General features: G+C 50.8%; 5 protein-coding genes across 5 annotated transcripts; 2 read left to right on the plus strand and 3 right to left on the minus strand.

Annotated features, from left to right (window-relative positions):
• Positions 1–562: 562 nt before the first annotated feature.
• BO95DRAFT_444378 (putative DNA repair protein Rad26) lies at positions 563–3,111 on the minus strand. The gene is made up of 2 exons (XM_025586871.1): positions 2,443–3,111; positions 563–2,383 (listed from the first exon to the last, which is right to left on the minus strand). The coding sequence occupies exons 1-2, from the start codon at positions 2,977–2,979 to the stop codon at positions 569–571; spliced, it is 2,352 nt and encodes a 783-aa protein (XP_025440800.1). The 5' UTR covers positions 2,980–3,111; the 3' UTR covers positions 563–568.
• A 448-nt stretch (positions 3,112–3,559) lies between these two features.
• Positions 3,560–5,417, plus strand: cds1 (phosphatidate cytidylyltransferase). The gene is made up of 4 exons (XM_025580885.1): positions 3,560–3,894; positions 3,953–4,325; positions 4,373–5,166; positions 5,218–5,417. Exons 1-4 carry the CDS (start codon positions 3,736–3,738, stop codon positions 5,254–5,256), a joined length of 1,365 nt encoding a protein of 454 aa, XP_025440801.1. The 5' UTR covers positions 3,560–3,735; the 3' UTR covers positions 5,257–5,417.
• Positions 5,418–6,641: 1,224 nt separating this feature from the next.
• On the minus strand, positions 6,642–8,194 carry BO95DRAFT_366581 (putative cyclin; the record flags this gene model as incomplete). Its single annotated transcript, XM_025582753.1, has 6 exons — positions 6,642–6,811; positions 6,884–7,099; positions 7,202–7,529; positions 7,635–7,763; positions 7,819–7,900; positions 7,965–8,194. 6 exons carry the CDS (start codon positions 8,192–8,194, stop codon positions 6,642–6,644), a joined length of 1,155 nt encoding a protein of 384 aa, XP_025440802.1.
• Positions 8,195–12,381: 4,187 nt separating this feature from the next.
• On the plus strand, positions 12,382–13,914 carry BO95DRAFT_444384 (uncharacterized protein). The gene is made up of 3 exons (XM_025586872.1): positions 12,382–12,460; positions 12,527–12,574; positions 12,632–13,914. The coding sequence occupies exon 3, from the start codon at positions 12,848–12,850 to the stop codon at positions 13,502–13,504; it is 657 nt and encodes a 218-aa protein (XP_025440803.1). The 5' UTR covers positions 12,382–12,460; positions 12,527–12,574; positions 12,632–12,847; the 3' UTR covers positions 13,505–13,914.
• A 1,856-nt stretch (positions 13,915–15,770) lies between these two features.
• On the minus strand, positions 15,771–18,642 carry BO95DRAFT_183304 (Zn(II)2Cys6 transcription factor). The gene is made up of 3 exons (XM_025580886.1): positions 18,145–18,642; positions 17,828–18,028; positions 15,771–17,772 (listed from the first exon to the last, which is right to left on the minus strand). Exons 1-3 carry the CDS (start codon positions 18,272–18,274, stop codon positions 15,863–15,865), a joined length of 2,241 nt encoding a protein of 746 aa, XP_025440804.1. The 5' UTR covers positions 18,275–18,642; the 3' UTR covers positions 15,771–15,862.
• Between the last annotated feature and the right edge of the window lie 3,468 nt (positions 18,643–22,110).

Raw genomic sequence — 22,110 nt, forward strand, 5'->3', positions numbered from 1 at the left:
GCACTGAGGCATACATAGTCTCCCGGCGGGCAAGCATTATGATTGGCTAGAAGCAAGCTCGCTTGCGAGTAGCGCGGACTCACCGCCCCGCTGACGAGTATATAATCCGCCCTCCCCCGTCGCCCTTTTAAACTTTTTTCTTCTTTCTTTTCTTCATACTTACCTTGTTTGGGTGGCTGCGATCAAGAAGGCGGTCCACCACGGATTGGTCCCTGCATTGCACAGCGCGGAGGAACAATCCGTTCAACGGCCTTCGGGTCATTGACAGGCGTATTCTTTGGCACTCTTCCTTCGGGATATCTTTCTTTTCATCATCGCTTCGCCTTGTGCGGGGTTATGGAGAAGAGATGCTCGTACACTTAGGCTAGCTAGATTTCCGTGAGCGACTCATCCGCCTCTACGCATCCTGGAATGCTGTTCTTTCACCATGTTCTCGCTCCAGATCGAATGGTTCCCTACGCAGCTACGCAGCGTAATGAGTACCCCTGTCTAGTGTACTTTGTGATATACCCGCTTTCAGTATTTGTCACACGTTATGCTTTAAGATCGGCCTTGTACGTACATCACATCACTCCCCATCCCGATTGGCGTTGGGAAAGGCCTCCAGCAGCGCCTCGGCTTCCTGCGGATTGACCGCATCATCGAGGATCTCATGTGCCATCTCCACCGTGTCATCCGTTATCCCCGCTTCCAGTACCAACCCTTCACTGAACGCCAGCCGGGTCAAGACAACCAGGAACTTTTGCTTTCCGCCTGCCACGCGACACAACTTGGCCTGCAGGTCCACCTGCTCGCGGTGCCGCTGCATCACCCCGTACACAAGCCTCATCAACCCATTGATCATGGACGCGTGGAGATCCTTTTCGGGCGGTAGGGTATATAACGCGTGCACCTCATCGTGCATTGCCCGGATCAGTCGTGCGAGCACAGTGGGATGAGACGCCAGGATCAAGCTACCGTGAGTGCTCTGCAGCGCCTGGGAGTTGAACGCCACCGACGTGAGGAAGGACAGAGCCTCCCGCCGCATATCGCAAATCTCATATGGCAGATACGGATCTTGCCCTTCATCCAGCTGTGGAGTCTCACTTAGCAGGTTCGCAACGCGGTCAACAATGTAGTTTTCGTTGGCGATCTGGTCCTGCTCGGTATTTTGGATGGACCCGAACGAGCCTTCTCGAATGCTCGTCGACAGCAGGCTAAGCATCAAGCTGATATCTCTTAGCGGCTGCGAGCAGTTCAACATCATCAAAACAAAGTCGTACCGCATGCAACGCCAGAAAGTCGTCATCTCCCGCTCCACATGCATGCGTCGGCAGGCCAGTTGGAACAGAAGACTTAATGCTTCGGTCGAATCTACTAATGGTTCCAACTGCGACAACGGAGTTTTCCGTACCTGGCCAAGGTTCTGTCGAGACACAGGAGAATGTTTGAAGCGGGGCACACCGTTGACGTCCCCGGACTCCTGTAGGATGGGTATCAAGTGCTCAATCAAGTCCGGATCATGTGACGGCATGTCGATCGAGATCAGGAACCCCATGATTGACATGAACATTGGGATGGGGAGGTAGTACTTCTCGCTCAATGCGCGGCCCCATAATGAGATGATGGCCCGCCCATATTCCACCATGTAGTTGCCAAAGTCAAGCTTGGCCGTCTCACCCAGCAAGATCGTAGATAACATCTGCTGGGGATCGGAGGGGAAAGCCAGCCCAGCCATAACTTCAATGTCAGGCTTTCCATCCGCAACTGTCCGATGATTCAAGATACGCTTCACGATGCTGCTGTCGTAGCTCCTGACAAAAGGAACAGATTGTTCGGGAAGGACATCCACCATTGCATCGTCGGACAAGTCTTCCGCTGCTTCGTCCGGCAGGGGCTCTGCCTGCGGACTTAACTGCAATGGCGTGGGACTGTCCTGACTGAGCTTCCTCTTTCTCTTCCCAGGCACAGTTGGTGTAGTGCGCTTCGACTTCACCGACTTAGTAGGCGAAATAGCGAGGATCTCATCATCGTCAAACCCGTCTCGGAAAGGCAGGACCCTGGTCTTCTTCGGGGTCACCGGCGGTGCTTTTTCCTCCGTCCGAGGCTTTGCCTTCAATTGGTTGATGCGCATCGCTTCCTCGGCCAAATCCTGTTTGAGAAAGGCGTTCTCCGTGGCGAGCATCTTGCCCTCTGCACGCGCAGCCTCAACCTCTTCTCTGTGCCTGGCGGCCTGCTCGGCCATGGCCTTGCGCAGTGCCGTCATCTGTCGATCATAGTCCTGGGTGACCTTGGCCTGGTTGGCTCGAATGATGGCGATCTCACCGGTCTTCGTTTCCGCGATCGATTTGGCGGCCGTCAGCTCTTCTAATACCTGCTTATAACGTTCATTCTCCATCGCCAGCTATTTCAACGATTAGTTCTGTAGGCGTGCAGTCTCAGATCACCTCTCCCTAGCATTACCTTCTCGCTCAGTTCCGCATGAGTCCTGTGCAGCTCAGCGTATTGAGAGGACCCTCCTACCCCCTCAATCTCCATTGGATCGGGCAGGTATCCATACTCGTCCTCCGCCTCGGCTCGTATGTTACCATGTTCGACGTGAGGATGCGGCTCATTGTGATGGGCAGGTGTAGCAAAGACAGAGGCTTGCTGGAGCGCATCGTCCGGTTGGATGGCAACACCATTGTCCAGGACTTCCGCGTCGAGCTCGCCTATGTCCCAGTCGTCATAATCGTTGGTCAAACCAGAGTGTAAACGCGGAGGGGGTTGTAAAGTCGCATTGGAAGGCTTGAGATTATCTCCGGAGATAGTTTGATGATCGGAGCGGACATAAGGGCGAGTAGAGACCGTCAACTCAGGCAGGGGCTGTTGTTGCTGTTGTTGTTGGGTAGCTGGGGCTTGAGTCGCACGGTAGGCATTTTGTTCGAGTTGGTAGAGGGTGCCCGGTGGCAGGTCGTCGAAGCCATCGTCGGAGAAGAAATCATCGTCGTTTTCTTCCATGCCCAGCGATGGACGATCGCCATGAGATGCACGTCCTGGTTGCGAGAGGGGAGGCAATTAAGTAGATGCGTTGAGTGTATGATAGACGATCAATTAACGAATAAGGAGACGATGAATGCGGGAGAGAAAAAAAAAAAAAAAGGTAACTTGGTTAGCAGTAGTTAGTAAGTGCGGTACACAAGTTAGAGTGGTAGTTGACTGACGTCGACGGGGGTTTAGGCGCGTAATCAAGAATTCCCGCCGGCTCAACTCCTTCTCTCCCTCCCTCTCTCGATCTTTCTCCTCCACCTCCACCTCCTCTAGTTATCTCCACCTCTTGCTGACCAAAAAAACTTCCCTGCCATCGCCTCGACTTTTTTTGTTTTGTCAACTCTTTTTGTGGAACAGTCAGTCACCCAAGTGATTTGCAATCAGGCCAGACCACAAGCCACCTTGATCCTAATTGCTTGAGGCTCACGTCTACCTGTTGTCTTCATTCCTCGGTCGCCAGTTCACATGAATTTTCCCTAAGAACGACGATCATTGCTGCTTCACCCTTTTTCTTTTGTGCTCTGGCATCTCTGCTACCCTACCCCCCTTTTCTCATCAGCTTTTCTCTTTTGATCAGTTCCACCCTTGCTTGGTTCGGCCCCTTCCGAACCTTTTTCTCAGCTCCCAAGCTCTCGCCAGCTTCTCCTTCCGACCCCGCGCGCTCCTCAACCCAAGCAGCCGCTCAGTTCCGGTTTCCCCTCGTCTGTACATACATACTCTTCCGCCATGTCTAAGACCCGTCGAAACGTCAGATTTCCACACAGGATGTCGAATGCCTCGGAAGGTCGTCGGTCCAGTATCTCGGAGGCCAGCGACATCCTGTCTGACCCGGGAAGTCCGTCCAAAGACGGCACCGTTGCGAAGCCGGCCACAATTCCGGAAGAGGTGAGCAGCGCACCACCATCTGCACAACCAAACAGACTTGCTGACTCCGCGCAATCAGAAATCCGAAAAGTCCCAGTTATCCGACTATGAAAAGAAGAAGCAGACCTTCATTACGCGCACAATATGGACCTTTGTCATGATCTTCGGTTTCTTCGTCGTCCTATTCTCCGGCCACATTTACATTCTCGGTATCGTCACCGCCGTTCAGATCGTTTCGTTCAAGGAAGTTATTGCGATCGCCAACGTGCCCAGTAAAGAGAAGAACCTTCGCTTCACAAAGTCGCTGAACTGGTATTTTCTGGCGACTACGATGTACTTCTTGTATGGAGAGAGCGTTATCTACTATTTTAAACATATCCTATTGGTCGACAAGGTCCTGCTCCCTTTGGCGAATCACCACCGATTCATCAGCTTCATGCTCTATGTCATGGGTAAGTTTATGTTTGGGATTCTGATGGTATCTTTACTGATTGGTCAGGATTTGTTTTCTTCGTCGCATCCCTGAAAAAGGGACACTATCGGTTCCAGTTCACTCAGTTCGCATGGACACATATGGCCTTGTACCTCATTGTTGTTCAAGCCCACTTCGTCATGAACAACGTTCTGGAGGGAATGATCTGGTTCTTCCTTCCTGCCTCTTTGGTCATTGTTAACGACATCTTCGCTTATGTCTGCGGTATCACGTTTGGTCGGACTCAGCTAATCCAGCTGTCGCCCAAGAAGACTGTCGAAGGTTTTATCGGCGCATGGATCTGCACCATCATCTTCGGTTTCTTCATCACCAACATTCTCATGCGCTACAAGTACTTCATCTGCCCCGTCAATGATCTCGGATCGAACGTGTTGACCGGCCTCGAGTGCACTCCCAACCCGGTCTTTGTCCCTGAGCCGTATTCGTTCCCGGAGTGGACCGGTGTCGAGAAGACGTTCTACATCGAGCCTATGCAGTTCCACCTCATGGTATTTGCGACCTTCGCTTCTCTCATTGCCCCGTTCGGCGGTTTCTTCGCCTCTGGGCTGAAGCGGACGTTCAAAATCAAGGACTTTGGTGAATCGATCCCCGGCCACGGCGGCATCACCGATCGGATGGATTGCCAGTTCATCATGGGATTCTTCTCCTACATGTACTACCACAGCTTCATTGCCGTTTACAAGGCCAGTGTTGGGGACATTATCGAGGCCGCCATCACCGGCCTCACTGTCGAGGAGCAGCTCGAGGTTGTCCGTGGCCTTGGCAAGTATTTGTACAACCAAGGAACTGTTTCTGAAACGGTATGTTATGCGCCTTTTACCTTGAATACCAGTGTGCTAATATGTTTGCAGATCTTGGAGTGCCTGAACACCGAGCTCAAGCGCCGCTAGAGCGGCACAAAATTCTATGATGACCTATTCTTGTTCCGAGACCTTTCTCCGTGATGAAGTCCTCTTTTCTTCTTTCCTTCCGACGTATCGGAGGGTTACCCTCCTACAACTCACGATCAAAATATGCTTTTTATAATCTACCCTTTTTTCTCATCCTCCCGAGCGCAACCGTCCGACGGACTCACTGGATTGGAATCGCTAGGCTCGTCTACAACATTCGGGCTCTCTTTGACATGTGCATATACCTCTCGCTCTTGCAGCATTACCATACCATCGAAAAGGCCCGGGACACCTCTCGGATGAATGAGAAGGACACGATGAGATGAATCGGCCGGAAGCGAGGGAAGGAGGTGTGACAGACGAATTGTCGTTTAGCACCTTACCGTATCAATGGGTGGGCTTTGTCGTTCTTTTATCTTCCAATTCCCTTCTTCTGAGTCGTGGCGGCAACGGGATAGAGCATGTCTCAGTAGGTAGACGTCTTTTTATATTGTAAAAATGTGGATATATAGCAAATTTTTGCTCGGTACTTCTGTTCTTGGGCTGTACTTGTGGTTAACTATGGCTTCCACATCTGATTACTAAGTGATTTTTTCTGTCTGAGGAACAAAATGGTCGTGCCATCGTTGCTTTGCAACATGATATCCGGACTCATGGAAGAGAAACATGAGGGTAATCAAGGTATATACAACATGCCATTCAAAACAATCTTCTTTCGCTTGTGTCTATCATAACAATCGTGATGAGGTGCTTGTGGTGTATGCCGCGCCTGGGGCAACTGCAGTATGAGCCTAGATCGGCCGGGTCGGTTTCTGCTGTCATGCCTTCGCCTTCACTCCCGTCTGACCGACTCCTTATAACTCCTCCACTTGCCCTATCGATACTCAGAAATTCTCGGTTGCTTGGACCGCGACGACTCGTGGGATGACGCAGGCCCGGTCTTCGTCCTCTCATGATATGGAATGTAGCATGGCCCGCCCGGGCTCAAGTCACCCCGCACCTGATCTCTCTATGAGAGATATGAGTAGAGCATGGGCTCTTCGAAGCGTAGTCACTAGCATAGCAGGTTCCAGCGCATACACCCAGGGACGACCGGACTGCATCATTGGATGACGGTTGGGGTGCCCCATGGCTTGACACTGCAATGAAGATCATCGGCAATCAGGAGCAGCAGCGATAGCAGCTAGCCATAGACTCCCAATCTTTACGCCAATCCCAGCCGCATCTGAATCTGTCCCTGCTGATCTCTCCTGCACCCATAACCCCCCGCCATGCCATATATCAACACAACAGCCCTTCCGTCATCCAGAGATCCAAAATAAATCCAACCCATCCAAAAAAAGCCTTGCATGAATAGTTTTAGAAGAAAATGTCCGGGGGCCTGTTCACTCCTCAACTTCATACTCCTCGACCTCCACCCGAAAATATTCCTCGACGCGGGACCTCTCCCCTTCCGCGCGGTCGGGCTCCAACATGAACCGCACCGCGTACTTTTCGCCGGCGCGGGGCCGGTCCCCGTTCGCGGCGACAGGGGTAAGCGGGTGGGCGGGTTTGACTGCGGTGTTGGCGTTGACGTTGTTGTTGTTGGCGGCGCTGCCATTGTGACTGTTATTTGGGTGACCACCACTCGTGCCATTCGTGTAGGCCTTGCTGCCCTTGGGACCGCGTGGAGGCGCTTTGGGCTTTGCGTCGACCCAGTGCGTGTACCGGGGGAGTTTCTTCTCCTCTGCCTCGGAGTTGAGCGGGATGCGGACGGTCAGGAAGCGGTCCGCGGGGAAGTGCGGGCCCACGGTGGTGGAGGCGCGGTTGTGGGTGTAGAGTTCTAGGACGTCGAGGAGGGTTTCTACCGGTTTTGGGTTAGTCAATGCATTTTCCATCAATGAAGGCGAGACATCCCCTCCGATTGATTTCAGATCGGAATGAGGGAGGGAGAAGAATCACGAACCCATAACCTCTTCCCGACTCGTCTGCCAATCCTCGTAGTCCACCCCCTGTTCAACTTCGGGGATGCGCTGGTCCAGCAGCCGGCCCGCCAGCTCCAGGGCGCTGAACGCCATGGTTGAGGTGGTCTGCTTGATGGGCGCGTAGGTCCGATACAGATCCTGCGCGATGCGGTAGGCGACGGTCGAGACCTCCGACTGCGAGGTCAGCCCGTACTTGCGCGCCAGCTTGACGAGCGTCTTCTGCGGGTGGCGCGTGCGGAAGTCGAAGCCGGAGGATTCGAGCATCAGGCGCTCGAGGCCGATTATACCCCGGGCGGGGATGTCGAAGGCCTGTAGTTGAGTTGGTCAGCCTGGAATGCAAGACTTGTGTAGTAAAGTAGGAGTGGAGAGGGGTTGAGAAGGATATGGATTTGGCAAGACAGAGGGGCATGCTACCTGGTTGTCGGGAGCCACGTGCTCATGGGGTGGCAGCTTGAGGTTATACGCTGCACACACGATCTCACGGGATCGCTTGAGCGTGTCTTCGACCTTGCAGGCCGTGAAGAGAGCGGCTGTAGCGGCATCCTGGGGACATTCGTTAGTTCTGTAATAATGCTGTGACAGAAGAATGAGGACTTACTGTGTAATTGTACTCGTTATCAGGGTGAACGAGTCGGAACTTGTGGTAGTACACCACCGCCGTGTTGAAGGTGCGGATTGGGCTATGCATGACATGTTAACTTTCTTGATTTTCTGTATTGAAATATGGTCGAGGGATAGACATACAGAAACAGGTTGCGTCGTACACTGTCAATCCATGTTACTCCCTGTAGACGGAGGGATTCCTCGCGCAGGGGGTTGACTCCCATGGCGGCAATACATTGCTGGATGGTCTGCTCGAAGATGTACGGCTTGGCGACCTGAATGAATGAAGGATGGATGGGCGGCGGGTCTGGAGCCACTGTGGTGTCGGGTGAAGTAGACGAATGCGCCTCTTCTGTTCTGTCGGGCGCCATCTCGGTTTGATCTAGATGCGGTCGCATGCACTGCTCTTTAGCAGAATAGATGATGGCTGATGGTTGTGGTTTTAAGCTGGGGAGAGGGAAGTCCCATCCCATTCAATGATTGGTGTAATCCATCATCGCCAGCCGGCGGTCAGGTGATACGATGAAGTGCCCGTGCATATGCTGACTAAGGAGACGTTAAAACATGCATAACATCCTGCTCTCCCCGACGAAGATAAGCTGTGAAGAGTCAATTTCAAGAGTGTTCTTAATCAAATGATGAATGAGCAGAAGCTCTCCTCAAAAGAAATGATTCTCTGTGTACTACTTCAAGCTAGGGAGGATACGATGTGACTATCAGTCCCTGCACCACACAATGAAGTCTATCTTCCATACAAGTTCTTCGATGAGAAATATGTTTTGAACCCAGAACAGAGATAGTGTTGCATCCGATCCCCTCCTTAACTAATTTCAAAGTAGCCCTTAAAAGCTCTGCAAGCTTCTGAAGCTAAGCTGTCTACTCAGTACAAAGAGAAGATGATGGAAGAGCTATGCAGATACAACAATTCATTTCTCATAACTTAGTAGCCAAGACCATCCCAGACTTCTAACACAGATAACTCTCCGCTAGACCGAAGTACACATTAAGATAATTTTTGAGATCTTTATAAGTGAGTACAGATTTAGAAAGGTAAGACCGGAGCAGAATTGTTGATTAATCATCCGAAGGAGGCCACAAGCACGGTTACATATTCTCAGCTCTTAGAGTCAATCGGATTTCCTTCTCAAATCCTCCTGATCAGTCTCTATTCTCCTTTGAGTCCCTGATAGCACACTATTCTGTCAGGGAACTTAGTGGGTTACCAGAGCCTTCCCTGTCATAGGGCTGCAGAGGAGCGGGGTTTTCGTGGCCTCCGTCGGAAATGACTACTGAGGGTTGGCAGTGGATTGCTTTGGGCGACCAGAAGCCGGTACTTAAGAGCTTAGGGTAAGAAGGCCTGAGATCATCTGCTTCAGAGTAAAGTCAAAGCAGATCTCGTAATTATCAATTTGGAGTGTCCCGGGATGATTGCTTGAAACAGACAGAGTTCCCGACACAAAAGGCTGGGATGATGTAGAGCGGGGTATAATCGGAGGCGGCATGTCAAGAAGGAACGACGAGTAAAGAAGCGAGAAAGCATGCAGTGGCCGGGGTAAAATGCTTGTTCTCGGACATGATCGTCCTTGTTTTCAGGGTACCTTCTCACTGACGATAGGATGACCTTCTACCCTCCTACAAGCGAAATTTAAGTAAGGGTCCGATTGGCTTGGGCGGTTCACAAATGAGAAAGGACCGAGCAGCCAGGTTACTGTGCTCTTTATGCACCAACGCAATTTGTTGCTGGATAGAGGAAAGGAGACAATTCTTACAGTGGTTTGTCAGGCCTGCTTGATTGCAAGCCTGCTGAGGCATGTTGTCGATAAATGAAGTGGAAGGAGATGGAGTTTTGTCGAGGGGGGAGGCGCAAGACAGAGGCAATTGCTGGTAAACCAAGACACCGTAGGCTTCAGCATATGTTCGTGACTACTAGAAGATCGAGGGCCGCAAAAAAACAAAAAGGAAACCTCATGGAGGGCGCGGTAAATAAATTAAAATTAGAAACCGAGAGAGGCCATGAGATGATTGAGGTGCATGATAGCCGACACACTCCCCCTGAATGTATCATACAGTATGGTACAGACGAGGTGTATATGGGCAAAGCATGGCAATACAGCACTGATAGACATCACAGCTTGCGCATGCAGTATGTGATGGCGCCTCTAGATGAAAGGAAAACGGGGAGAAAGAGCTTTGCAAGCGCTGGTCACATACTATAGTCTATAATTAACACCTACATGGTTGAGACCATGGGTTGATAGGCGTAGCTTATGTCGAAGAGTGGAGACAGGAAGAGAATGATGTGATGAGATGAGATAGAATGATAGAAAATGATGACAAGACGAACAGAGAGGTAGGGATGAATGCATGGAAAGTCGAGTTCGGGGAGCCCTGACACAGAGAAGCTTGAAGGTGACTGGTCTAATTCGATGAACAAGGTGGGTGTAGAGTTCGAATAAGCGCGAGATAGAACCACATGGGGGGATAATAATAGAACAAGAGAGTCTTAACATAGGTAGGCTAGTTTGATGAGCAGAATACGACTCACTAAGTGGCTCTTGAGACAGGAACGGGAGGATAGGGAGGGGAGTAGGTCGGTTCCTATTGATCAGTGGGCTTACCAAGGTAGACTGCGAGGAGGGGCATACGGATGCTACCGCTTTAACTTGTAGGGTCAGTTCTGTAGCCGGTAGATTAGTGGGAACGAGAGAGGTTTAGATCAGCGCGACCTTTCCCAATGCTTCACCGGGATTGGCTGCAGAGTAAATGAGATAACTTGGCTCAATAGACGAAGCGTATGCCGGTCTGATATGCGATTTCGGGTCATCAGGCGGCATTTTGAACTGAACCACTGCAGGCGAGTGGCAAGAAAATATGCGTGGCACTGGCTTGCAAGTCCGAGGATAAAGACCTATGAATGCATCTATAAGAACATAGAAGCAGGATTTGAGCAGAGATACTCATGATTTCACATGGTCCATTTGCGCAACAAGTACTCGACGTGAGGTTAAGAAGTTCTGCTAGCGTGCCTGGGTGCCAAAAATAGCGAGCAGTTGATCTGCAGGGATGGTTATTCTTAGCACAGGGTGTAGCTGGCTGTCTCCTTGGCAATCTAATCTTAGAACCCACTGGCCTGCCCCAGGCGACAAGCCATGGGCCTCATTGGATGACTATTGTCTGTGAGCATGCACCGTCAGATATCGAGCATTCAAACCACATCTTGACACCATGGAGCCTTCAATACCCGGCGGTTAAATGATGCAAGCACGGTTCCATTAACTCGCGTTCTTGATTAACGTCTTTTGAGTAACTTATTCTGTTTATAGACCGAACTCGCCATCAACGACTCTCGCTTTGGTGGATGCTATGTTAATTAAGCGCCAGACAGTATTTGAGTCAAGATTGTGAGACTATCGGTTGTAGTTAAGGTGGTGACTTCTCTGTACCTAGTGGTTAATTGTCAGTCGTAAATTGATGATGTCTCTCGGAGAGAGGAACGGAAAGCGTTAGGCGGGAGCGAGCCGAAGCGGGGTTCCATTGACTGTCATAATCATGTAAGGGAGGCCTCTCATTACAGGGTCATCGAATACAGCAATCATTTCGGATACGATTGATACTCTTGAAGCTACTGAACCATTGCAACAGACCGACTAGTAAATGACTGCACAGTTTCAGTTGATAGTGCATGGTTGCGAAGGGCGTAGACGGGCGCCTAGATATTCGCTGGGTTGATCCCCTCGGCGCTAAAACCGACACTGGAGGGAACCCCTCTCGAACACCAGAAACTACCGCCAAAGCCTACTAGTATGGCGCATAAGTTAATGTTTAGATCTCGAGCCCAGTATTGATAGATATCTTTCGCTGCTGGAAAATATTGTCAAAGTGTATAATAGGCGCTGAAAGCCATCCTCCAGGGTCCGGTACCATATCTCTAAAGCGCCGCGCCTTTGGGTCTTTGATGTCAGGGGCCGCGGTCTGAAACGATATCTCGACAGACAGGCTCCTATCCCGCTCCATGATTGGGAATGAGCCAACGGATAGCGTTCTCGACGCTGTCTATCCTGGATAATCTTCTGCAGGCTATACCTTCTACGTCCTTAGTCCTGCAGGGACGGCTGTTCCCCGTGTTTTGCCATCCCCAGAGGCCGGTAATAGAGATTCGACAGTGGCTGTAGAACCGCGCGCGTCATTGCGAACTGCTGTGCATGAATGATTCCAGATTAAACCGCGAGATAACCGTCAAGATGTCTGGAGAAGGTCGCCTACAGAGACAATTTCTGAATCAGATGGCGCGCGACAATGCTAGATTTGCGTCTCTCGACGTTGTCGATGGGAACAAGTCACCTTGGAAAGCCTATAAAGCTACAGTCCTTTCTGTTGGCTGTTGTATCTCGCAACGAACTCCAAAAGTTAGTCTTTCTGCTTCCCCTCTACCATTCTCTATCTTCATAATCGTGGGGTTCCAGCCGGACTGTGCACCTCCGCTAGTCGCTAGGCCGACGGCGTCTATTACCTTCGAAACGAGCATTCCGCCACGAGGATCCTAGGATCGTGCAAGAAAGCCAAGTTTCAGGCTGTGTATTATCACCCCACCTTCCAAAGCCATTAGATCTCCATCAGTGCTTCCGTATGGTGTGTTGGTAAGTGGTGGTTGACTGTTGTTGCTATTTTCGAGAGCTGAGCGAGGCTAACCATGCGGGGTCTAGTTGATACGTACCATAATAACGTATCGATACTGTATTGTACGGAACTTGGTAAGTTTACGCCTGATATCTTACGGGTAGTTATAGACTTCTGACTGTGATCCCCAGATGCTGTCGTCGCCATCAAGCCACAAACCAAATCCTCTCCATCGTTGCTGCTGGCTAGATAAGGCTGCTTCCTCCCTTGGCTTGCACTCAGCATAATTTCGTCCCATACCCGCTGTCTTCCCCGAATTAGCCTGCTGGCCAGCTACTTTACACCGTTGTCGTTGCCTACCTCCGACTACTTCTACCTGCGTACATTCTTCCTCATTATCAGTCAAGATGGGACCTACGAAGCCTATCTTATACCCACTTACCACCCCAAAGACTATGAACTTCCCTTCCGAGCTGCGGGAGCAGACTTTCACCACATGCCTGGACATGGACGGGTCATGCAGCGTTGAGAAGCGGGACGACGAGGAGAATGACATTGCCATTACGCCTCCACCAGCCTATACCGAGTTTCTCAACACCTTCAACCCCATCTTCTCCAGTCCTACTTCCTCCCGCGCAAACTTTTCCAAGTATATGATGGACAAGCCTCGTCCATCGCCGGTGTCACCTCCCTCCAGCACCACCTCGACCACCTTCCCAAGCAGCTACCCCTCCAGAGGAAGCTCCCTGACCGTCCCTCCCCAAGCTCCCACACCTCCATATAGCGCCAAAAGTCCAATTCAAATCCAACGCATGCGTCTACCACCGCCATACGTCTACACACCTGTATCTGAGTCCCCGCGCAGCGCACATCCGCTCCGCTCACCCTATTCCCCCTCAGACTGCTGGCGCATCCGCCCTCTGGACTCACCTGCGAGTGATTCTGGGAACTCGTTCAGCGTCCGACATGTGGTGACAACTACAGTCACGTATAAGCGGGCACCTCAGCTTGAACCCCCTCCTCAAGGCAAGCGAAGAAGAAACGGCAACCACCGGAATGTGTAGAGATCATTGATCTGGCTTCAACCGTTTCGTTCTCTGTCAGGCACAGCGGTTATCATTTATACCTGCATACTCAGGCTTTCCAAGTGGGGGCTCAGAAACGCTACGTGGGCCCAAGTTCATCTTTTTCTTCTGCGAAAGACTTCTTGTCTCTTTTCCTTAAAGCTGTATAGTCCCGGGTTTTCATTGTTGAGTCTGGTACTGCAAGGCGGCGGCGTTTTGGGTGGGCGAGGGAGTTTTAACTGCATTTGTAAAGAATATGTGAGGGGTTTGGCTTGCGTGTGTGGTTGTCTTGTTTTTGCTTGCAATGCAATTCTGATCTTGTGGTTCTCATGTATCTGTGCTTCTTACCTGCTACCTGCTACCTAACACTACCATCAGAACTCCTATAACGACATCCTTCAACAGCAGCAAGGTCCTCCAGCGTCATCTCCAAGATAATCCCATGTAATGCCCCAGTACCTTGACAAGGACGAAACTTACGATAGTAAGGGATTCTACTCCAAACGCCAGCCATCCGAAGGAAACCCTCCTACATGGCCAACGAACCCACCCCAAGGAACCACACCGTAATCCATCATGACTCCAGGCGGAAGCTTAAGTTCCCTTACCCGAACCCCCCCCCTCAAACCGCCCAATCACACTTCTTTCCAGACCACCGCAAACCCCCAAACAAACAATGGGACCTAAGCGAACAACCCCATGAGCAAAGAGTGACACCACTTGAACACGCAGCCCATGACATACACCACCTGAAAGTAGTATCCTGCCAAGTTTTAAGCCTCCAGAATGCAATTGCGAAGGGGACAAACAGACCGTAAAGGATCCTTCCAACGCCTGTCAACGCGCGTGGAGATCGCGCATTGGGTGGGGACCGCGGAGGCGGTGCGGGCGGTGCGGCGGCCCAGGATTCGGGGGCCCCCCAAGGCCCGCCCGCCGGGGGTCCGCGCGGCTACCTGCCCAGTACCGAGTCAGATCCATAAGTTACTAGGCACTACGGAGTATACCGCTCCCTACGTTCGACAGAGGATTGGTGGGCTCGGACTACTTGGGGGACGGCGCCCGGGAAGCTGGCGCGTGTGCTTCCATGGTTCTTTATTGCGTTGTTTGGGTTCTTTGTTGGGGAAGGATTGTGTGTACTGTACTCTGTCTGGGGCTGTTGTGGTTGTGGTATTGTATGATACGTGTTAAGTTGGGTTCCTGGGCTGGGAGAGGGGCGCTAAGTCGGTTGTTGAAGGTAGGAGCTGACGGAATTCGGGCGTGAGGGTCGGAGGTGTAGGCAGTTGACAGGTAGGTAGCTAACTTGGCTGACTGACTTGACGGCTAGTTGACTTGTTTAATTTTGATGAGTCACATGGTCAGTCGTCGGGGTGAGTGTCAGGTTCGTTCTTTGCTGGCTTCGTAGACTGACGGCTTGATTCTGATGATGGGAGGAAGTAAGGAGTTTGTCGTGGGAAGAATAGGAACTTGAAGATGAGTATGCGGACGGATCTGTGTGTGGGACCTTGCTGGTCTTGGTATATTGTGGATTGATTACTTCTCTTTTTGGAATTGCTTTCAGTAAACGGAGATTATATCTACGGCTTGTAGGTTGCTTACATTTGATCTTCGAAGATGCATGGTTTCCTAGCATGCTCAAGCTAGAGCTATAAATGTAAGGAGCTTATGTCTTGTCCTAGGGGACAGACAGCGGGGTTCAGCTCTAGGGCCTGCGTGAATCTGCTAACAAATTGGCAATCAAATTCAATGAGTAGAGATTCTGGCCCACAAATTGCCTAACAGCTAGTGATCTATGCTGGGTTCAGGTCGCAAAAGAATGAATCCGAAAGTGTCATAAAAATCATATATAATGGAAATAAAGGCCATAAGAATCGCATAGACAAAGTGGTATCAAAAAAATGAAGGTGAGAAGAGAACAATGAAAGCCTCCAACGACTTCGTCCAAGGAAGAATGGAAGGTAAAAAAAGTTATAAACTCGAGAACGTGCGACCCGGCGTTGTAACAGCAGCACCGTTCACAGACCAGCTAGCCAGCGAGCGTATAGGGTAAGCAAAGACATTGAAGAAACCAGTTCAACTGAAACGTCAAATAGCAAACAGGGCGGAAGATGAATCAATAGAGAGAAGAAAAAGAAAAGCTGAGAGCGGACAAGCAGAAACTCCACGCCACAGCGCATGGCATCTTGTCATTGAGGACTTTGCAGGGGCGGCGTGGAATTGCTGTCATTGATAAGAGCAGCAAAAGTCCTCTCCATATGTACATGCATGGAATGCATACACTGTCTTCGCACCAATATTTTGTTGGCACTGATTTTTCATGGATCAGTGCCAGGGCGAAGCCATTTGAGACTCGCCGTCCTCCTACATGAGGAGAAAGTTCCACTTCTTGCGTGCCATGACTTCACGCCAATGAACGCGGTGTGGCTTGGTCTGCTGCACAGTGCTTTGCTGCTGAAACGTAGCAGTGGGGGTAGGCGAATTAAGCACGTCTTGCTGGGAGCTGGTGGCAGAAGAGGTCGCCGTGAGAGTGCTTTTCCAGACTTCTTTCAGCACGCGGTACATTTTACCAAAGCTTCCGAAGTTGCCAAGGTAGCCTAGGGCCGCGACTCTCTCGGTTAGGATCTTTCGGAACGAGCTGGAAGGCAATGAATAAACCCCTGCCATAAAGAGCGGCCAGACTAGAGCACGGTCAAAGCCCATAGGCCCTGCAGGAAGCAGCAGCAGAGTATTGGCCATGGAAGATACCATCTGCACGACAGAATCCTCTTGGTGGTCAAAGCTGGGGATAATGGTGTAGAGATAAATGCGCGCAGCAATGCGAAACATAGAGCTCAGCACCTTTGTCACTTGTTCTGGCCTGATACTGCCGGTTGATGTGTAGATACCCTCAAAAGTTGGCTCAGACGGCTCGGTCCAGTGAATCTGAGTGTTCAAAGCTGAGACATGATGGCTAATGGTCAGGTCGTCCAAAGTACCCTCAATCCTTAGCGACTCAAGGCAAGAGATCTCGGAGATGAGATACATCACGCGATCGTCGCAGCCCATTAGCTGCTGAAGGCCAGAGGCAATACCCCTCAAGTGCTTTGTGCGGTATGTGTGAGAGAATTCAGGTGACCTCCCCGTCATGGTGGCGCCCAATATGTCGATCCATGTGATAAGAGACACATTGAAGGGCGACGGAGGGTACTGGAGCTTCTTGACCAGGTTTGTGACTGCCTGGAAGTGCTGACTCCAAGGGATATCCGGAAGGTAGTTCTCGGGCGTGCTGATCATGCAAGGATAGAAGATCATTGCAAGGGTAGCATCCATGACTTGGACTGAGCTGTTTGGGCGATTTAGGGCCCTCGAGAGCTGAGAGATCGCTGCATATCGATGCTGCATGATGTCATGATCCATCTGATCCTCCATACCCATGCTGGTTTTCAGATGAATCGCAGACACACTCAGGCAGCAGTGCAGATAAGAGCGGTTGGTCATCATCGAGTTCACAATCTCTCTCACATGGACATTGTGTCCCGGATAGATTTCTGGGATGGGCAGGACCAAGCGTACAACATGATCAATGAAGTTATCCAGAAGCGGCCTCTCAGTTTCGCTCAGCGGGATCAGAGCGTGCAGATAGCCTGTCAGACTCCTGGTGTATGTGGATCCTATGTCTGTGTGGCTATAGTTCTGTGATTGCCCACCGGCACCACTGCAGCAGCCAGCAGTACATGGGATGCAGGTGCTGCTGTTGTTGATGCCCAAGTCATTGATGCCGCTGGTGCTGTAAGTGGATGGGGAAGTGGTGGTGGCGGTGGGAGCGGCCATGTTGCTGTTGCTGTTCATGTTGTACCATTCGTTGTTGGTCAATTCTGGGGTCACCAACTGGACCTGAGATGTGAATGAAGGGGCTGGCGGGTTCATGGTTAGCAAGGTTGAAGCTGAAGGAGATACAGGCATCGAAGCAGAGGGCATGGCCAATCCGGTCAGAGACGTGTTAGCAGTAGAGCATACGGGAATGTAAGTGTCGGGAGCTGGGGGTGCCATAGCGGGACCTGAAATGGACCCTTGGACAGGAGTCGGAAGCTGCGCAGAATAACCGAAGTCGACTTGCGAAGGAAGAACAAAAGCCTGACTTTCCATTGTCACATTGACATCGAACGGCGTGACCGGAGTAGGAAGAGACACTGCGTACGGATTGTATCCATCTGCGAGCATTGGGCGATTGGATTCATGCTCTGACATTGTTGGAGCCTTTTGCACAAGAGCTCGAATCCGATTCATGTACTCTGTAGCGCTTTCGTTACTATAACACGCTTTTGGCATGAGAAGCATCAGACCTACCTTCCAAGGAGCCCTCTTTTTGCATCACTTTAGTTTGCCGGATCCTTGTCTTGATTCTGTCCATTTGTTTCTGGCGCAGCTCGGGAGTAGCCCACCACTGGGGGGTCTTATAATCACATTTGAGGCTGAGCTTCGCGCATGATTTGCAGGTTGGTCTGGTCTCGTCACATTTTTTCCGCCTCAAACGACAAGTGAAGCACCCTATACGCCTAAGTTAGTCACACGCCGAATCAAGTCTCAGCCCAGACACAAGCGCCGTTCTTCGGCACAGCGCAACGGGAACCAGGCCGTCGGGTCTAGCATTGCATGCAGCATACCTGAGCGAGACCTGCGGTACGCCCTTGGACCGGCGGGTCGGTCCGCCAAGTCATCCATATCGTCAGGCTCCACCGCAGCCAGATGCTCGGGGACATCCTCCTTCGGTGACGAGTGGCCGGACAATGACATGATGTCGAATTGGATGGGTTGTTCCTCGGCGAAAGAAGAGACCTTCCGTGCGGTAGCAAGGGGCAATTGACCGACGAGAGGTCAAAAGCGAGTGGGGTCAACGTGATATGAAGTAGGCTATCTTGGGGTAGATATGTTGTTGTATACAAGTTGTCGTATACAAGGCAAGAGTGAAGGTATGAGAAGAGGAAGACCGTTCTTGTCGGATGGACTGAAACATCGACGGTGCAGGAGGAGATTTGATGATGAGGATGAAACGGGTCTTTATCAATTCAAATGCATCTTGGTATATCGCAAGATGATGGAACAGACCAATGAGTCTTGATCAGGAACCATCGATTAGATGCTTCTATTTTTTCACCCTTGGCGTTAGATAGACGAGGATGATGTTTCAAAAGATAGTTGACATGCGAACTCAAGGTGGAGACCTGAAGCCAGACAACAAATCATTATCGTCGGATGAGATTGAGTAGTTCAGTTTGTGCGCTAAAATGATATATGGTGGATGAAAGATGGTGGTGGTGGTGGTGGTGGTGGTAGTGAACAGGATGGTTCCTGGGGTGCACATGCTGATCAAGGGTGTTGTTTCTTCGGCTGGGTCATGCCGTTAGACGCGCACTCAAGGAGATGATGGCTGCAGGGATGTCAGTCGGGCGGATGGTGTGAGGTTCCTGTCAGGGTCTAGAGATTCTTAGTTAGCGCGTACTGTTTGGCTGGCGGCTTTCTCTGCTGATTGGCAGCGCCGCAACAACATTTTCGTTGCTTTTCGAAGGTCTCCTAACCGCGCACTGTTATTCCGGCTCCTCCCACGCTCAATTTTGTCGCTATCCAGCTCTCATCACCAACACTGCCTAACTGAAGCTGTCTCTTGGTGCTCGCACTCTTTCGAGATTTTTGCGATTTTTCCTCGATTTTTGACATGGTGATCAAGATGCTCGAGATTTAGTCGCCGAGTGGTGAGAAGGGCGATAGATGAGCGTCTACAGTCAAGAAAAAGATGATATTGCGACCAATAGGCGGGAAGGGACTGTGCTGGGGGAGTCGGCCCGTGCAGAAGCGGGGCGGATCGAAGCCGGCGATAAGACTCATAAGAGAGGGGGAAAGCCTTAATTAGCAACTTCCTCCCCGTTAAGTTTAACCGCCCAGCCTGCATACTCCGAAGAAACTACCTAGGTACTAAGTAATTTATCGCGCCTGACAGGCCCATCCCATTGGTTTGTTATCATTTAGGCATTTAGACTATGTTTATATTTAGCTAAATGACCTTCATGCGATCTCAATAGCTAAGAATAGGTTTCCTGAAGCTGTCATAATTAGCAACTCTCTGCAGCGCGGGGTTTCCTACCCCAAGCGCCCGCCATTGTTTTTCCCATGCTTTCCATGCTCTCCATGCTTTCCATCTTTCCAAACCTCTCCCATTTGGCGGCCACTTAACCGCTGGGCAATATGGTCATAACATCCGCCAATCACCAGGTCCGGAAGCTTTTACGGATGAGCCTGATCGAAGAAGGAAAATTGAGACAAGAATAGAACAGAAAATTAGGACTGAGCTAACTCCCCTCTCCATGCATTAATTTTAGAGTCTTGCTATGCAGCCCTGTACCCGCTAACCAGTATACCCAAGTATACTATCAAGCATCTCGCAAGAAAGATCAGACTGAACCATCGTCAATTCTAATTAAAGTTCTTCACTACTGTTTCAGTTCCCACGCTGCAGGTGTCATCCACGATGTTCTTTTAATAGCTTGTATCAAAGTTGACAGTTTCAGGTGTCCCCCAAAATAGAACATGCATGGCAAGAACTATGACCGACACGCGAGCGATATCTGATTGAGATCTTGATAGAGCCTTCTCCATGATGCAAACCGCTGCGGCGTGGTGACGCTACCATTATGCGCAAGTAACGACCCTGATTCTACCCTGAAACGATACGCCGTTGGTTCTTCCCTGAAGTTGTGGGACAATATTGACCTCCCGAGCATACCGGCATTTCTATGTTTTTTGGGCAACAGTAAACCCCACGAGTGGGAACGGAAAGGGAATGCGACTGTAACAACTTAATTATTGGAGCGCATAGCGTATCTTGCGTAGAGGCATAATTAGTCATGTTCGCAGGTTATCTACATACTGGTTAGTACCTGCAGTACATCATCACATAATAATGTGGTGCTATGAACAGAAAGCAATCCATGACGTAACTCAATGCGGGCGGCAGCAGCTAATGTACCTCATGCCGGCTGTCACAATCACACCGACCAGTTTTTGGATCCCCGCTTCCATACCTTATCCTCATCTCATTTGAACAACGCTTTGACTGTTCACGCGAGCATGGAAGAATCCCTTGATGGGCATGATTCTTAAAAAGAATTCCTCTATGGTATGCGAGTCAGCATTGGCCGTTCGAGTAGGCATTCATAGGAGGCAGACTCGAATTCGACCTGGTTTATGTCACCTATTACTTTGAACAGATTCCGTCGGCATTCACTCCGTATAGGCTGTGCTCAATAAGCTTTAGACTCGAACTAATCACATCTTCCATCAACGACTGTACGTGCTTACGGGTTCTAGCATCCTGCTGTGGTTGCTTGAGTGTTTCGACTGACCTGTCAACTACCTATGAGGTGACTGGGAAAGGAAGACATTATATCAGCAATGCAGGTGATTCAGACTAATCACGCCACGGAGACTGTTGTCTGTCCTGGCCTACAAGACTTACGCCTACCACTCAGGCAGAGTTGGACCCGGACCATCTGACTGCCAGCTGAAGAAGAAAGTGATGATTTGTCAGGCGGTCAAGTAAAGCCTGATAGAACGCTGGCGGAAGAAACCTATGCTCTCTGAGGGATGTCAGTTGTATGGCATGTTTGATTGTTTCCTGCCTCGACCGAGGCGTAAAGAGAAAGTTCCGAGCAGGGGGATGGTACGCAGAGCACGACGGGTAGCTGAGATAGATAGGACGCAAGATGAGGGGATACCTGCTTCTTTGTAGGTCTACCCCGGCCATAGAAATGCTAACCTTGACGCCCAGGCGTAACGAGCAAGCGAATCGAACCCGATCAGGTCCCAACAGTTACCATATATAGAGTCGCTACCAGATAGCACTACCAGCCACCGAATAGAGTGATTGGATTGCAAGGCAGAGATAGAAAAAGAGGGCGAGGTGGTGGAAAGACCGCGCTTTTTAGTTGCACGAGGCCTCTTGAATGCGGCAGTCACAGTGTTCCGGTTCTGCAGGTGCATCTGCAGATGAAGGGAAGAGAGGGAGGAGGGGAAAGCGCCGCTGCGGGCACGGCGCTAACAGAACTTACTCTCCGCCAGTCACCGTGCCCGATGCCTACAAACCCACATGCCTTCATCTCCAGCCCCGGCGCGTAAAGACTCACCAACGGCTCTTGCGCTGCCTCTCACATCCGTTGCCCAGCCGTCCAGTCGCTCGTTGCTGCGGGAATTCGACCACAGCGCCAATCGATTGGTTAACTCCCCCAGGAAACCACTGTGCTGACCGCTAGGCTACTGCAAGGTGATCACTCTACATCACTTTTTCCCTGTATCGGCTGGCCTTTGCGCCGACACTCTCTGCACTCACTGGTCTGGAGATTTCCGCTACGTTTCATTAACCATGCATGTCGAGGTCTGAGTTCCTCAAGGTCTTGAAACCCGATTCGATCAGGCTGCCTTTCTCTCGCACAAGCATGTTTCACTCCCCCCTCGTTGACCTGTCGGTCAAGCCCTCTAGACTCGCTTCTTCATATACATAAACCGCCGAGGCCCCCGAAAGCGGTTCGCCGACTCCATTCTCTCTTGACTACGGCTACGTTGATCGTCTCGTTGTCTCC

The sequence above is a fragment of the Aspergillus brunneoviolaceus genome (assembly GCF_003184695.1).
Source record: "Aspergillus brunneoviolaceus CBS 621.78 unplaced genomic scaffold BO95scaffold_46, whole genome shotgun sequence".
In the NCBI taxonomy this organism is placed as follows: Eukaryota; Fungi; Ascomycota; class Eurotiomycetes; order Eurotiales; family Aspergillaceae; genus Aspergillus; species Aspergillus brunneoviolaceus.